This window comes from Blennius ocellaris (genome assembly GCF_963422515.1).
Source record: "Blennius ocellaris genome assembly, chromosome: 13".
Taxonomy (NCBI): domain Eukaryota; kingdom Metazoa; phylum Chordata; class Actinopteri; order Blenniiformes; family Blenniidae; genus Blennius; species Blennius ocellaris.
Window position 1 is genome coordinate 5,077,645 of NC_137662.1, and position 17,882 is coordinate 5,095,526.

General features: G+C 42.3%; 1 protein-coding gene across 1 annotated transcript; it reads left to right on the forward strand.

The window, feature by feature from the left end:
- Positions 1–504: 504 nt before the first annotated feature.
- LOC308138385 (deubiquitinase DESI2-like) lies at positions 505–17,298 on the forward strand. The gene is made up of 5 exons (XM_080507469.1): positions 505–645; positions 8,121–8,193; positions 8,418–8,511; positions 10,153–10,294; positions 14,025–17,298. The coding sequence occupies exons 1-5, from the start codon at positions 598–600 to the stop codon at positions 14,316–14,318; spliced, it is 651 nt and encodes a 216-aa protein (XP_080363595.1). The 5' UTR covers positions 505–597; the 3' UTR covers positions 14,319–17,298.
- The last annotated feature ends 584 nt before the right edge of the window (positions 17,299–17,882 follow it).

A 17,882-nucleotide genomic window follows, 5' to 3' on the forward strand; every position in this document is an offset into this window, starting at 1 on the left:
TAGCCAGAGCTGCGGACTACATTACCCATGATGCTCTCTGTCCACTCTCCCCTCGACAGTCGCATCCTGCTCGGAGCCGCTTCTCTGCTGCTAGCCACCAAATCATCAGTTTTAGCGAGGAAATCGCGCTTTATAATCTCACCGTTACGTCATTTCTGGAAGAATTCCCTCCGGTAAGATGAACTCGAGTTTTTTCCGAGCGAGTGCGCCCCCTGGAAGACCGGAATCCCCCCGGTGAAGTCACTGTTTTTCTCTGCGACCTCGGTAGCAGCGGGAGCGGGTTCAGTCCGTCTCGACGAGCCGCTCCTTCGGGGGAGGATTCGGACAAAGCCCGGCAGATGTTGGGAGGACACCAATGATGGTTTATTTATTTATTTATTGTAACCACCGGTTGTGAGAGTGAATCATCAAGCTGATCGCCTGTCGTGAAAGTGCCCCGCCGGAGGTCTATTTTTGGAGAGAGAGAGAGAGAGAGAGAGAGAGAGTTTGGATCGGGGGGAAGGAGCCTTCTGCCCGGGGAAGGAGCCTGCTGACCGGGGAGCGCGGAGGAGGGAGACCCGCTGATAAGAAGGGACTTGGAAGGGGGGGGAAACCCTGATGCCAGGGATGGCAAACGAGCCGATCATCCTAAATGTCTACGATATGGTAAGTTCACGTGAAAAGTGTCCGTGTGATGGGCGCGATGTGGATCCTTAATTGTGCGGAACGACGGATCTTTGCGCGAATTACCGATCCATTTTTTTGCGAAACGCAATAGGCAGATCACGCAAATGGCTTTATAAAGCCACACAATAATATAATAATATTTTTTTTAAAACTACATAGCCAAGAAATCCGACTGCATTACAAAAATGTGGTTTTAACAGTTTGCCAGGTTTTCAGGCATGGGAATTAAATGTTTCAACATTTTTCACAGGAGCTTGCGCCGTTTTTTTCTATTCCGGATGTATTATTAATGCAAAAGAGCTTCACCTGTTTCGGCTTATCGGAAAAAAAAAGTATACCAAACGCTCAGATATAGCCCCTATAATATCCATATCGATTGTTATAAATCAAAAGTCTCGCAAGTCTAAAGAGAAAGCTTAAAAAGTAGTTTCGTTTAGTATCGAGATTTGTAGAATAGATAAAGAATTGAGTCAATAAACACATAAATTACATGGGAAATAAATATTATATTAAAGGACAATGTCAAAGTTAAGTTGTCTAAAACCAGAATAACAATCTTTATTTAATCTAATGCACACAGTTACCTATCTGTTGCTTCTATTATGTCTCCCAGAGTTTGTCTTCACTGTAATGCCAGATTTGCTAAAAGATTATTCTACATCTTCTATATGGCTATTTTGACAATATAAATTTAGGTTTGCTTTCCTGGAAGCTTCCCTCGACAAAACTACACTAAAAAGACATTTGTAAGTGCGGTCAGTGGAAACGATGTTGAAAATTAGAGTTGAAACCCAGATTAACTCACTCTGCTCCATACTCAATGCTCTTGTGTTTTGTTGTGTCAATATTGGATTTCCATATCAAGATGGGAACGGGTCTGCAGCTGAACTACAAGACTGGAGGTGAAAGTAGCCTGACTTTGTCTCCTGCTAAGGACTTATCATGTGCTGCTCTTTGTTCCAGAGTGAAGCTGAGGTAGAATTTGACTCAGTGTGTGTTGTCACCAGGCTGGGGTGACTCAGACAGGAGGAAGGGAGGGGATTGATCAGTTGATGAATCATTGATTGATATGGATTTGCTGTGGCGGAGACATTACACTTGTGAAGGGCTTTAAATCCCCCTCAGGGTTTAGGGTTCCTTTATACCTCTTTGTTCGTTCAGTCACCGGTCATTCAGACAATATTTGGAGCCATTTTAATGTTTCATTTCTCAACTTTTTTTTTTCACTTCTGGTGGTCACAACCTCTCATTTCCTTCCCCTTCTGCTGCCCCTTTCTTTCACTTCCTCCGTGTTTGTCACTTGACTTTCTGTCCACTTTCATGTCGACTCTGTAAAATCTTAAGAGCTCTTATCTTGACCTCGCCTCATTCATGTGAACGGCTGCAGGCCTTCATTGTGTCTCAACATAATACTTTTGTTTCAGGAGAGGCAGGAGCTATGTGTCTGTTTCACATCTTGTAAGGAATTTTAATGTCTGTGTTTGTGCATGGAGATCATCTCACACACCTGTGCATGTTTTTGGTGTTTGGAATAGTTTTTTTTTTGTTATTTTTTGTGTGTGTGTCTGCTGCTGTGTGAACAATCTTTGGCTTGTTTGCTACTGTAAGCAGACTACGATCTATTCATCCATTCTATTGTTTTTTTTAAAGGGACTGCTGAGCGCTGAAGCACTGTAATAGACAGTGTACTTACTCTGAGAGAGACCGATTGAATTGGCAGCAAACTGATCTCCGGGGAAAAAAAAAGGCAAAACACAGAAGATCATGAAGATCGCCAATGAAGTGACCAGCAGAATTGGCACAATCTGCCTCCAACAGGGAAGAATATACACACATTTTTAATCAGAATTCTGTTCCTATTGTGTTTTTCAAGTTTGTTTGTCTATTGCCTGGCAATAGACAACATTTATGTTACAGAGTTTAAAAAATGTTCATTATAGTACAAGAAAGTATACGATATACATTTTTACATCAGCATGAACCCTCAAGGAGGCAAGTAAAGAATCGATCATAACTTCATACATGTTTTACAGTGTAAAACTAATTGTACAGATGAATACTTTGCATAAAGATGTGCATTTATTACTGGACTGATATCAGTTCCAAGCTGACATGACTTTTGAGGATAATTTTCAGTTTTGAAATGATTTCTTATTTATTTTTCTGTTGACAAAGGTTTGAAACATGGACTTCACACAGTTCATGTCTTCAGACAAGTGAGGGGAGAATTAAAACAAGGGAGCATGGTTTCCAGTCCTGGTCTTAAAGGGCCACTGTCCCACATGTTTTACATGATTTCCAGCTAAATCGAATAAACATGTCATGATGGAAAGCAACAGCAGAGATTGGAACTTCGGCCCTGCGAATGTTCAATGTCTTCCTGCTCCAAAACACCCGAGTCTAATGATCCTCGTCAGCAAGATCTGCAGAAAGCCTCTGAGAAGGAGCTCATTACAATAAGGGACACATCAAAACCATGCAGGAATGCGGCCGCCCAGGACCAGGATTTAGATGTGTTGGATCATGGAGACAGTCTTGCATGCTTTAGGTCTCTTGGCACTGTTTTGCACCAATCCCACCACAGCAAATTCCTCGTATTGTGAAAACCATAGCGGGCAGTAAATCCGGTGTTGATTCTGATCAAGCTCAGCAGAGGCCCGATAACAAGTGAATCAGACGTACTGGAGCGGGGAGAACATCTAAAACAGGCAGCCACTGTTTCAACTTCACTTGTGTGGCCCACTTCACACATGTTTTGCACTGAAATTCTCGATTTCCTTTCGCGGCACTTCTAAAGCTTTATGAGTCAACAAGGAGGTTGAGTTTTAGAACACTGCGTTCAACAGCCTTAAATTCCTTTGCCAGCTGAGTAAGTGGTAAAATGACTGGCTGCTTTCAATCCGCCTGAAGAAAAAAACCCTTTCCATTTCAGGATCAATACTGTGACGTGACACGAGAGAAGACGCTGCCTCCTGTCCTTTGTTTTTACTTTTCATACTGTCAGTTCCTCCCCACCGTCCCAATCCCATCTCCACTAAGTGGATTTCCTGGGCAGCTCTAAGTGCTTTACTACACTGCTCTAATGAGGCGGCATTATCTGCACACCACCTGTCTGCCTTCCTGCCAGCGCACCGTGCTCGTTGCCTTATCTGTGAGTGTGAGAAAATGTGTCAGGATTTCGGGGCTGACAGCGTAGCGTAGCCAGATCCGCGGCCGAGCAGATTGTGTTCCTCCGCGTTGTCTCCAGAGTCACGCTGTGGATGCTGCTGTGGTGCATTCAGGGACACGCCGCATGCAGGATTCCACTTCTTCTTTCACGTCAAGCTTACGGGGGTTGCGTGGAATACACGGCGCTCTTTGCGGATCCAGGTGAAACTTCTGCTCGTGGAGTGTGAAGCAGCAAAATATTGATTGGAACTCTTGCACAGTGTGAGTGCCGCCAGTCAATATGTAGTGATGCACCTTTGAGATGATGACAGATTGATGAATGAAATGCCAACAAAATGTTCTTTTGCATTACATTTCCAGAGATTTGGTGGCTAACACCAAACGCTCACATTAATATTCACCCACACCATCCGATGCAGTCCACTGACTATACCATGTTTACATGATATTTAAGTGTCTTTAAAAAAAAAAAAAAAAAACCTGTACAGAAACCCGCTGCAGCCCTGTTGCATCTTGTATTTCTATCAATAAGTAAATACTTCTGATGGTCTTGTCGCCTTCATTTAGTTTATTCAATCCACAAAATGTTTTACAAGGGTTGATGTTGCCCAACTGTATTCAGATTGTGTATTTTGAAGTTGACAAAACAAGCAGTCGGTTTCCTCCTTCACAGGTGAAAACCATCCCAACGTAGTGGGTAAAATATACGTTTTGAGTCGAAGGGAAAGATTTAAATTGGTTGAAATGAGAGGATTGTGCTAGAATGATCCATCTTCAGAGTAAAATAACATTGATTAAAAAAAATAAATAAATAAGGGGATCATAGACAATTACAGGTGGGAATTATTTCCCCAGATTTCAATCTTGTTAACTTGTTTGCAAATGAGAGGTCAGTTTGTCCCGTTAACATAAACCCTGAATAAAATGGAAGTGCGGTTTTAAAAGAACCAGAATAATCACTGGATTCAGTGGCTTGATTTCTGGTCATCTAACAATAAAGAAAGCAACAGAGGCTTTCAAGGTCAGAGTTTTCCCACCCAAACGCAACACATCCTAAAGGATTAAGTCACTTTGAGATGTGTTTTTTTTCCCCTCATGTTTCTTGTGCATGTCAAAGTGTAGTCATAACCTGGATGCCCACTCGCAGTTCCAAAAATGGTTGAATACATTCTGATCGATGAGGTTCGACGTAGCTGTGCCCACTTTAGTCACATCGGTTTGGCAGCCGGATGTGAAATAGTTTTGTAACATTTCAATTTGTTTCGACTTGTTCCAGGGATAATGCACGACCGCTGTGAATCAGCTCTCGGGACATTTACAGTGAGACGGGAGTCTTTCAGATCTACAAGCTCAGAATAGAGCAGACTACCAGTAACTCCTGTCAGTAAAACTACATTAAAGCTAAGAAACTAAACAACAAGCTCTCAGTGTTGTTGTGTTTTTTTTCTTTTTTTTACGTCATCAGATTGTCCTTCATAGAATCGGAAACACTTGTGTTGTTATTTAAGCTCTGCAGGTTTTAACAAGCTTTGACGTAGCGAGAGCTAAGATGAGTGGGAGGAGGAGGAGGAGGAGAAAAACAAAAACTGGCCTATCTTTCATTGTTACTGCTGTGGGGGGGAAAAAAAGAAGAAAGAAAAGCAGCCAGGCATTTATTGTCCATTATACTGCAGATTTATTCCCTTAAAATATCCCAGACTTGGTGTTGTGGTTGGCTACTGGTTTCTTTTGCAAGTTAAGTTTTGAGGAAAAGGATGGACTGAGAGCCTCAAACAGTGAGCGGCGTTCAGGACCAGCCCGTTCCCACAGTGTTAAAGCCTGCAGAACGAAGCATTCGCAGTTTATCGGAGGCGGCTGTTGCAGAAACAGACCGCAGTGAGTCTCCGGATCTGTGGAACAGCTGCAGCGCTGATCTGAACATATGTGTGTGGAATCTGTGGATATCGACGGAGAAACCCTGTGGGCTGCACAGCGGTGCGCCGTCAAACACTGTCACCTGACGGCGAGATGGAGACTCTGAAAGACGACAGCTGGTGAATCGGTGCCGTTTAAATCGGCCGCAGGTTGGGGATGGGGGATTGTTTGTCCACTTTAGCCCTGAGGTGAACCGGCCACCTGTACAAGGTGCACCTTGCTCTTTGCTTTGTATGGTCTGGGCGTTCCTTAACGTCACTGTGTGGGGTTTGTTTTTGTTTTTTTGGTTCATATGCTGTGATAGTGAATCTTAATTTGCTGGCCATATTAGTAAGTCCTGGGAGGGCCTCTGTAGCAACGAGTGTATGCTGGCAAAGGTTGATTCCTCTGCTTTCTGGTAACGTAAACTTTTCTGAGATCTGGTTATGTTTTCATGGGGTTATGAGAAGTACACCTGCCAAATCATGTCAGCAATGATAGAATAAAAGGGTTAAACATGTTGAATAATCTACTTAGGGGATTTTTTTTTTTAATATATATATATAAATTGTAAATTTAAACCGCAGCTGAAAGACGTTTCTGCCTTGGCTTTCCCTGTGCACACTCGCACACACATTGAATGTGGACATCCCAGTTTGAAACCGTATGATTTTAGTTTGACGCCGGTCCACTCTTTGCAGCTGTAACGGCTTCAACTCTTCTCGGAAGGCTTTCCACAAGGTTTCGGAGTGCGTTCATTGGTATTTTGGATCATTTGCAAGGTCAGACACTGATGTGGGACAAGAAGGACTTGGCGTAGGCCAGTCAAACTGGATCCTCCATGTTTGTATGGACGTTGCTTTGTGCACTGGTGTGCAGTCGTGCTGGAACGGGAAGGGGCCGTCTCCAAACTGCCCACCAAGTTTGAGAACGATATGGTCAAATGTCTTGCTATGTTGAAACGTTCAGCAGCCGCTGACCCCACTCTGGGATTTTTTTTTTTTTGTTTCTTGACCTGCCACTTCGTGGCTGAGTTGTTGTTGTTTTCAATCTCTTCCACTTTGTTCTACTACCACTTCAGTTGATTGTGAGGTAATTTTCTGGTGGTCTTATTGCACAGGTGGCATCCTATCACGGGGAGCTTGTTTTTTGTACACCTGTGGCCACGGAAGTGATCATAACACCAGAATAACACTATTATTTCACGCCTGTGTCTTTGGGAATTGTGAAAATGTTGAAACTGTTGTATGAAAGTTGTCGTTTGCTGGCTTCTAAAAGTGTTCAAAGTCTTGTTCTGTTGCATTTTACTGCGACATTTGAATAACCGACTTGACATTTGATTTTGTTGAGGGATTTCAGCCACTTGAATGAAAACACATCGAACGCGATTAGATTAAGTGACTTTTTATTCAGCACCAGATCCAAGATGGGTGAAGTAAAACGTCCTTTTTATATTCTGCCTAGCAACATCTTCAGCAATCGGCCTGCAGCATCAGTCTGTCGGACAGACACTGAGGGGATGGATGTTAATGTCAGAGATCAGTGCAGCTTACTTATTGATTTTGTTTCTGAGTGCACGGTGGGTCGTCTGTTCTTGTGTATGTGTCGGAGACACGCATTGTACACATCTGAGGCTCACTGAGAATAGCTGGTACCATCCACGTAGCTGCCTGTGACTGGATTTCTCTCTAAGACGGCTGGCGTAATCAGATTTCCCTGATATATTATGATTTTATGACTGCTCTGCTGAGGTATATAGCCGTATGAAAGCTTTTATGGACAGCAAGACTGGGACTTCAGCAGGATTTCAGTCATGGACATATTCCTGATTAACAAGGCTGCATCATAGAAAGAAAACATTACATTAAATCCTTAAATCCAATAAAACTGCATTTTAAAATGTACTCACCAGGTGCTTTTGTGAACATATAAACACTAAAATCCAAGAGCTGATCACTGTTGCTTGAGTGAACTCGCTATTAAAACCACTGTTTGGATGAGTTTGAAAACGTGTGGAAATCTGCAGAAAATGAAGCTTTGGGCTCTTTGCGTCTTTTAATTTGAAGAGAAACTCTGTGTCTTTCAGAAAACTTAAGCTTTCTACAGCAAGTAAACCCAATGAATCCCAGAGTTCATTGATACGGCGGTATTCAGACTACTGACCACTACAGTTTCACAAATCTGACAAACCTCTCACTACATTGCTACAAGAGTCACGCAAACAGAGTTGATTCGAAAGGTCTGAATTAAATAATGTGCTGTTTATAAGTTTGAAGCTTCAAGCTTTTTTTTGTTGGTACACTTTAAGCCAAACGTAACAGTGCTGTTACTAACATGTACCTCTGTTGTGTGTGTCTCTCTCTCTCTCTCTCTCTCTCTCTCTCTCTCCGTAGTACTGGATCAATGAGTTCACCAGCTCTCTTGGCATCGGAGTCTTTCACTCAGGGATTGAGATCTATGGACGAGGTAAATATGTCCCACCGGCAGAGGATCATCTTTGCTATGATGAAGCCGCTTTTCTCAGAGAGTACAATACATCATACTCATAAAACTGCCAAATTTTCCCTTGTGAGCTGATGAAAAACTAAACTCTCTGTACATTATGTGCATTTGTGTGTGTGTGTGTGTGTGTGTGTGTGTGTGTGTGTGTGTGTGTGTGTGTGTGTATGTGTGTGTGTGTGTGTGTTCAGAGTTTGCCTATGGCGGACACCCGTACCCATTCTCAGGGATCTTTGAGATCACCCCGGGTGATGCCACTGAACTCGGAGAGACCTTTAAGTTCAAGTAAGTGTGTGATATTTGGTGTTTGCTCGAGACGCACAGGCAGGAGTAATACCTGCATGTGTACTTTCCTCCTGTATTTGTCTCACACAGTGTATAAGTGAGGACAGGTCATTGTACTACTGCGAGGAGGGAAACTAAAAAAAAAAAGCCTCTTTGAGTCGTACCGTGATTGATTCCCACTGCGAAACATGTGACTTTTCATAGTAAATTGCCTCCTTGTGTTAAATAGTGTGTTTTTACCTTCGGCGGTCTCGCTGCCGGGCGCCGTTCACACTTGATCATTTCCATTTTTTTTTTTTACAAATTTTCTTTTAAAAATTTTTGCTGGGATTGGATTATACCCAGTGTGTCGTTTGAATTTCAATCGAAAATAAGTGAGATTCGTCTGTGAAGGCGAGACGTTTCTCTCACCAGAGTGCAGTGGAGCTGCAGCACCCAGTCTGGTCCATCAGTTTGTTGTGTGTCTGCGTAGCCAGAGCCGCCGCGCTGCCGCGTGTTACTTCTGCTCTAGTTGATCTGCCCCGTGGCGCAACACAGACTCCGCCTGTCACACACACACAAACGCACTCTTTTTTTTTTTTTTCCCGTCTCCACGCTGGACACCACACCCGTAAGCGTGGATCATCTGAGACAAATGTCTGTGCATCATCCTCCTCCTCCGTCATGTGTCCCGCACCGGTGAATCAAGTTCTGTCTTGAGCTGAAATCGTCATGCTTAATTTTGATTTCACGCTGAGGAGAAAAAGTCATGCTGGGAACGTATCAAAAGAGGGAAACACGGAGAGAAGCGATGGTCGTGGTAAACTATCATCTTCAGCTTTTCAAACCAATGGTTTATAAAGATCCACTTAACATTTACAAGATAAGAATGTATAAAATCAACTTGAAGCTGACCGATTCTATTTGTTGATGGATTTCATTCACAAAAAAAAGGCAAAAAACAAAATTACATGGTATTTTATTTTTAGTCTCCAAAACTTTATAATGGCTCCCGAAATGTGTAACTTCTCTATTGGATGAACAACCACACTTCCAAATGTTATATTTCACCTCTAATTTCATTGAGATAAATAAACTATAATGCGCCAGGTTAGAAAGGCAGACATGGAAGGACTCACAACACACCCAGGTGGGTAATTTTACTTGTGAAATGCTTAAAAAAAACCAAGAGAATTTGTTAAATGTCAACTGTAAGGGTTTGTTTATATCGAGGTTTTTCTACTGGGAGCTATGTCCAAGCTTGAGTCACAGCTGATTGAGCCCTTTCTATGCACCAGAGTGCATGAATGAATAAAAGTGCATGCAAGTGCAAGTGTTTGTGCACTTATTTTGCAAATACTCCCAAGATCAATACCTCACATGCAGCCTTTCTATCAGCCCAAGCAGCCGAGACCTTTACTCAGCTCAGTCAGTGATGGAAATTCTCATGGATGTGGGATCATTTCATCTTCGCCGGCTTCCATGTGACTTGCATCAACGCCGCAAACTCTCTTAACGCACTCGCACGTGTCACTGAAGATGGAACGGCTTGCATGGCTTGCGCAAAGGAGCTTGAATACAAGGGATGCCCAGAGGCTGACGCTCTCGGCGTTTCAACAGCGACTAATAACCATCCCTCGCCTTCCTCCACTATTTCCTCAGAGAAGCCATAGTCCTGGGCAGCACGGACTTCACAGAGGAGGACGTGGAGCGCATCGTGGAGGAGATGGGGAAGGAGTACAAAGGCAACGCCTACCACCTCATGCACAAGAACTGCAACCACTTCTCCTCGGCGCTGTCGGAGGTACGTGCTGGGGAAACACGGGACACCGAAACGGTGGATTCGCCTTCAGAGTCGAACTGAGCGACGCACCTCGGTCTGTGAAATCCTGCATCGGTATACTGCGGCCTCGTTCTATTCTGGTTTGGGTTTAAACCTCTGTGTGTGTGTGTGTGTGTGTGTGTGTGTGTGTGTGTGTGTGTGTGTGTGTGTGTGTGTGTGTGTGTGTGTGTGTGTGTGTGTGTGTGTGTGTGTGTGTGTGTGTGTGTGTGTGTGTGTGTGTGTGTGTGTGTGTGTGTGTGTGTGTGTGTGTGTGTGTGTGGTTTCAATCAGCTTACCCTGGTGTGACTAATGAGCAGGCGGTCTTACTGTTAGCATCTCGCGCGGAGATGGGGATTAGAACAGTGATGCAAGCCTCCACATGCAGAGCCAGCTGGTACACACACACACACACACACACACACACACACACACACACCAAGCAACAGCCACTAATTACAAGCCGTGCAGCTTGATTGTGCCTCATACAAGAAGAAATATGTCACAATAAACTGATACCTAATTGTTTGAAAGTAATTTCAAAACAAAACTGTCCTTGCTCGAGAAAAGCGACACGCCACTAATGGGATTTATCTAAACTAATAGAGAAGAATGCATTGCAACAGTCCGTTGTTCCACCTTTAAGTGAGGAACTATAACAATTAATTCAGCAGACAGAGTATTTAACATGTGTGACCCTGGAGATATTTGAAGGCGTATTTAAGTGAAAATTAGACTCGGTAGTAGTTAAATTTTACAGCGGAACATTACAACTTACACTGTAGATTTCGGCAGATTTTTCACAACCGATGGTCGTTATCCTTTCAACAGGTTTTTTAGATCACCGATTTATTCCCAAAGTTCAACGACATGTTTTTGAGGCAAAATTTTGAGCTTGCATTTCCTAGACATATGAGTGTGTGAGTGTGTGTGCGCTTGTATTTCCATCTCCTGCGATGGTGCTGGAAACCTGCCGTTGGGTGACTGGCCGGTACTGGTATTGTCCACACCGTTCCCACAAGTCTTTCCAGTCCTGTTCTCCCTTCCAAACGGCAAATAAACAAAAGTTACAGACAATTTGGGGGAAAATCATTCCCCACATCGCAGACAAAATTACAGCAACCTCACTCAAAGAACTGGTTGAGAATATTAACGGGTGAAAAAGAGGCAATAAGGAGACGCCCCTGCTGCTTTGAGTCAGGTGAGTTTGTTCAGTCAATGAGGAGAGGAAAGTTGTGATTCATGCCTCTTATTTATAAATACTGAAGGAATTATTCGAGATGCGTAATTTTTCCCTGATCAAATTGAAGGACGAGTCAGTAAAGAGAATAAAAAGAATAAATCAAGAATTAATTTGTTCTTCAAGTGTCCTCTCACCTTTTGCTTTTTAATCTTAAAATCACATCAACAAAAAGCTGCGTGACGACCTCAGTCACAAGTCGTATTCTGAATGAACTGAATTAGATCAGAGGTGTCGTTATTAAAATAATAATATGCATTGGTATTAAACAATGCTGCATTTTCCCCTTTGTTTTACCGAAAGTACAAATAATGACATTCACAATTCAAGAAAACTATGGACTGTAGTTATTACAGAGATAAATGGAGTCATTAAGCACAGTACTGCAGTATTTCCATGTGGCTGTGTTGCTCCCGAAAGGCCTCAGAAGTGGTGGGATTTGAGGAAACTGTCCCTGAAGGTCTGTGGAAGATCTTTTGTGCTGCTTTTATCTTCCGTTTCCTCTTCCAGTCTTCTTTATCTTCTTTATCAACCATTGCTATGTGAATAGCAATGGTTCTATTTGTCGGTCCAAAACAAAACCAGGTGTTTTTCTTTCTCTTTAAATGGACGACATACTTTCTCTTTGCCAGATGCGGTCCTCCTCCTCCTCCTCCTCCTCCTCCTCCTCCTAGTTGAGTCAGTAAGAACAGTATGCCGTCTTTATTGGACAAAAACGGGATTTGCTGCAGCATAAATGACCTCTTCAATGTCATATCATCAGTTGGCTGCATGCAAATGCAACTTCAGTTTCCTCGTGAGATCTTTTTGCGATTAAATGCAAATGCTCGTCTTTTTTTTTTATCAGGGTGAAAAACATAATATTTTTAAATGTTTTAGTAAAAACACATTTCAAGCTGTTGAGTTCTCCAAGAAGCCATCTGTCCCAGAACGCGCTCATGAAAGTGCGACTGAGAAGCAGCTCAACGGCTCAGATGATCGGTGGCGATCGGCCTTCTTCCAGCTCGTCACTGTTGGACATTTTCCCTCGTTGATTTAAAACGTTTACACACCACAGCAGTCGTCCAGGAGCGTAGTCGGCTCGTTTCCTCTGTCTGAACTCCCGTTTCCTTTTTCTTTTTTTTAAATTAATATGTTATTGTCATTGTTGTGGTTCTGCAGGAGAAGAATTAGTTCAGAAAGACCAGACAGGAGAAAATCACTGGCTGGATTTGTGACATTTTATTCTGGCCATCTGATCTCCACAGTTTACTTTCATGCGCTTTGAATTTGCAGTTTGCAATTGTAGCGGCCCTGTTGTGTTTCAACCACAGGATGGCGCTCTGAGAGCCTGCAGAAGAAGCAAAAGACCAAAGCTGTTAAAAGCCATTTCATGACCCACAAACTGATTTCTTTTTCACTCTTTTATCAGTTGAAGACATGATTTTACTTTCTTCTTTACATATTTCAACTGTAAATCAACATTCATTTTGTATTCTTGACACTTGTTGAGTTTGCTCAACATTTTGAACCTTATTCTTAACTTACTTTGCTAGTTTTCTCAGCTTCCTCCTGGTTTTCTTCTCCCGGTTGATCAGATTCTCCATTATGTGTCTCACACGAATTTGTGTGTTTACCTTTGGCATTTTCAGTCACGTAAACAATTTGTGCCACATATTTTTGTATGAAAAATGCTTTTGAAAGTTAAGGTTGATTGAACATTTTTGACCAGGGCCACAGATGCATTTTCTAAATTGATAATAGTAGATGACTTGCTATAAAAGATAAAGATAAGATGTGTTGAATCCAACAAATGACCGTCAAAATGTGTAAACCAGAACACAAGTGGGGACAGAATGTGGAAGAAAATGACCTGTCCAGTCGAGTATGAGAGCGATGATCTCATCCGCTGGGCAGTGTGGCTGAATGGACTGAAATATCACTTTACATTTCTTCATCTTCATTCTTGATTCTTCATCACATTCAAATTGGTACGAACCTGATTCACGAACAAAAATGGATTGATCTGATCAGATGTGGCCTTCAGGCCTGAGATGGAGTGTCACTGAGGCTTTTATGTTGATTTTCTTTATCACTTCCTGTTGTCAAAGATGATCAAACTAATATAAGAATTTTAATCAGTTCTGAACCTGGAAGAATGATATTTACACTGTGGAATCGTCGTGTTGGATCGTTTCGTCACATTTTTATAATGTATCCTGAAATCATCCATTTCTAAATTTGTTTTCTTTTTACAGTTAATATCAGCATTTGTATTTTATTCTCAAACCTGTTGTGTTTCGCCCGATCTTGACATACAGACTTCATTCTCCATTTTTGATCACTGCACTTCCACTGAAATCTCAATATATTTTTGTACATTTATTCCCAACCATTCTGGCCGTGTGTTTAACAGACTATGCTGGAATGTCTTGTTATGCTTCTTGTGTTAGAAGTTTGAATACTGAATGCTCTCGCCCCCCCCCCCCCCTCCAGATCCTGTGTGGCAGGGAGATCCCGCGCTGGGTCAACCGTCTGGCCTACTTCAGCTCCTGCGTGCCGTTCCTCCAGAGCTGCCTGCCCAAAGAGTGGCTGACCCCGGCTGCCTTACAGTCCAGCGTGAGCCAGGAGCTCCACGGGGCGGGAGAGCTGGAGGAGGCGGAGGACGCGGCGGCCACCGCCTCCCTGGCGTCCATGTCGCCCTGCTCGCCCTCCTCCCCCTCCAGCCCCTCGTCCTCTTTGCCTCGCCATCCTCGCCACCACCACCACCACCACCAGCCCCGTCGGTAGAGACCCGCTGGGAAGACCCGGGGCCGGACTCCCGGTCAGGGGAGCAGGATACCTGCTGGATCAGACTTGTCTTGGATCGAGGCGCTTAAATCCTGCCCCGAGCACATTCGGCGGCCGCGGCGATCCAGAGCGGCGGCGAGGAGGCGCTGGCGCTGCGGATACGGGCGGGAAACCCTCAACAACCTTCCCCCGGTTCCTCCACATCAATCTCTTTCTTCATTTTACGTTTCAGGGTTTACCAGCCATGTCCAGATTTTACCCGCACTTCACGGTGCTGATCCTCACCTCGGTGTGAGAAAATAAAACACAATTTATAACCGAGAATCCATCAAGACTGAAGCAGGAACTTAATGTCTCCTGCAGAAACTCGTATTTAAGTTTTAAAGAGGTTTGAATGCAAGGCACAGTGTGTATGTCACAGTGGGAGGGATGAGTGTTTTAAAGTTTCACATGACAAAACGGTCTTTGTGTGTCAGTATAAGTGGTCTTTCTATGTGTCATTTTTGTTTTATTCTAAATCGTGGATTTTCAACGATAACGAGCTGGTAAAATCTGACCTGTGGCTGGTAAATGTGTTCAGTGAGCAGTCCTCAATGTTTTCGCTGCTCCACTCCTGAAGCACGCAGGTGGATTCTGGGAAACTCCTCACTTTGCCTCAAAATGCTGTGTGCACCAAGACCTCAGCCTTTATTTAAAAAGAAAAAAAAAATTTTTTCTACCACAGCAGGCTGGATACCTGCCATCAACCCGAACAAAAGGAGCTTCTGCTCTCTGTGTCCACGGTAGATGTTCAAGTCCCTCCTGTCATCGTACAACAATCTCTCACACACGCTGAGGAACCTGAAGCCAATCAGATGCATTTTAAAGAGGACCTGTTTGAGCTTTGAGAGAAATTTTGCATGGTGCACAGAAAGGCACTCTTCAAAATTTCCTCAGATCTTTCCTGTTGATATGCTGCATCAGATGCTTGTAACTTGACTCCTGCCTCATTGTCTTTTTCTGTTTTTACCATGTCTGGGCCAGACTGAATTACGACCTTTAACAAATGAAATAAAGTGTAGTCATAGTGAAAAGTTCATGTTCGAGCATCTTAAAGTCATTCAAAATGGGATTTTTCTTAAAAACTTCAGTTCATCCAGGAACAAAAAGGCAACAATTATTCTATATTCACAGCGTTTGGGTTAACGTTTTCCTGCATTTTGTTTAATTGATTATTACTAAAAAGTAAACTGTAAAAAGATATTCCAATAGTTTATGATTTATGAACTAAAATTGTTTCAGTAATTGTTAAAAAAATATGGAAGGTTCAATAATCGAATTAAATTGAGAGACAACTTTTCAGTTATGGAATCTAACCTATATGTCACTTGTACTAATTATTCCATCTGCAGTGTAATAGGAGAGTTAACAATGTATTCAATCTTTTTTTGACAGTTTGATTTGAGTGCACTTTTTTTTTTTTTACATTTCATGCAAGAAAAAACATAAGCACAACAGGTCCCCTTTAAAACGTTGTATCACCCTGTAATCTGATAATCAATGCAGATACATGTTACATGTTTGAAAATGTTTGCATATTCTGCAGGATTGTAGTTATGCAGGCCAATTACAGCAGGTAATTTCAAGAAAAGGACAAATATATGTCTATTACAGTCATTTGGAATAACTTAAATTGTAAATTGGTTCAAATGTGCTGGATATGACCAGTATTGCTTTTATATATTTATGTATATATATATATGAATATTAGTGAAACATGGTTTGCAGGTTGCAGATTATCTGGACACATTATTTCCTCACATCCGTGCCCGGTCCAGAACGACACGCAGCCACGTGGTCGACTTCTTTGGACTCTTTGGTATAATTTTTACACTTTTACAGGAAGAGGTTGCGTTTTTGCTGAAAGTACACGTGCTGTTAACTCCCACCAACGCTGTGCACAGTCCTGAACACGAGCGGCGGATGCACTGAAAACAGTCCCGCTGTCAACAAATCCTGCAGTGACTCTCTTTGGGCCTTTTTTTTTGAGTTTTTATTTAGTTTTATCTTTTGATAAACTCAGGACTCTAAAAAGGCTTTGTAATATAACTTTTTTTAATCCCCACATTTGAGTTTTGGCCGTTGTTGTTGCTTTTTCTAATGCAGTAGTCCTTCCAGAGAGCTTTCCAGCGGTGCAGTTTTATACTCTTTGATAAACAACAGAAAGAGCTTTTGTTTACAACCTGTATGTTTTTTGTTTTTTCCTGTTGGTGAGTGAGTGAGTGAGTGGATGTGTGTGCACACTCGTATTATAAACAGTTTAGAATCGATGAGCTGCCAACTGGGCCAAGTTACACACACAAATGATCGCCATATTCTACAAGTAGCACTGGTTGTGTTGGATATTTTCATGAACATTGACGCCTGAGAGATTTGTCTTCTTTTTGTCTTTCAGCCAGTTTTACGATATATTTAGTAACATTGATTTAGTCCTTGACTGTTAAACTTTCAGGACCTTCCAGATTTTTCATAAAACCAGCAGAACCGTCTGATTTGGACTGAACGGGTGTGTTTAATGTCACATTTTATGTTTTTAATGCACACACACTGGTACTGCTGTTGACAGCGCCGTCTGCTGGCTGTTAAATGTACTGTTACAGTACTGAGGTTTCCTGAAACGTTCACAGCTTCAGTTGGATTATTTCCCCCCTAGTTTTACTGGTTCTTTTCTTCTTACATGACAACTATCAACCAGCTCAATTGTTGCTCCATATTCATATCACCACACTCAAAAGTATAACATTTAAATAACCAAAGATGGCAACAACTTCACCGTTCCTTTAGTTAGGGTGTCCCTCGAATCACCGTCACTCCCTCATTCCTTTTGCTCATTTAATTCACTACGGCGGGAAAGATCTGCACCTCGTGCGAGCAATGAACGCAGGTCGGGAAACTTCAGTCACTTAAAAACCCTTTTTTTTCCACAGTTACCTTTGTGAAGCCCAACACATTTGTACCCGGTTTGAAAATTAATAAACTATACGACATTTGGCTCGACTGTTCTGATGAATGACTTTCATATATATGCATCACCAATATTCCATAAATGTGCAATATGTGTTAGTCTTATTCACCTGAAGATTTCATGACGTTTTTCTAGCGTTTGAGCTCAGTACATGAGTAAATAAAAACTATATATTTTTTTTTTTTTTCCATAATCTGCCTTTTTGTAAGGCAGCAGCTGCTGGCCTTGCTCAACCCAACCAATAATATTGGCCAATAACGTGGGGGAAATCTGACCATTTTAGATGTATTAAGTCTTTTCATTTGATTGCGGCTTTCCCAGCGACACAAGCAGACCTAACGTGCCACATTATGATGCCCAGCTGGTCTAAATGGAGATTAAATTCCATATTACTGGGTGAATAATGCAACACTTGTTGAGTTCTGCTATTTTGAACTAGGAAGAGCTGAAATCATCGCATTGAAAAATGTAAAAACTGTTGAAAACTTTTCCAGTTTGAGAATGTTGATGGTTCTTTTCTCACCGGGCTAGACAGAAGACGAAGTTTTTGATTTTTCTTG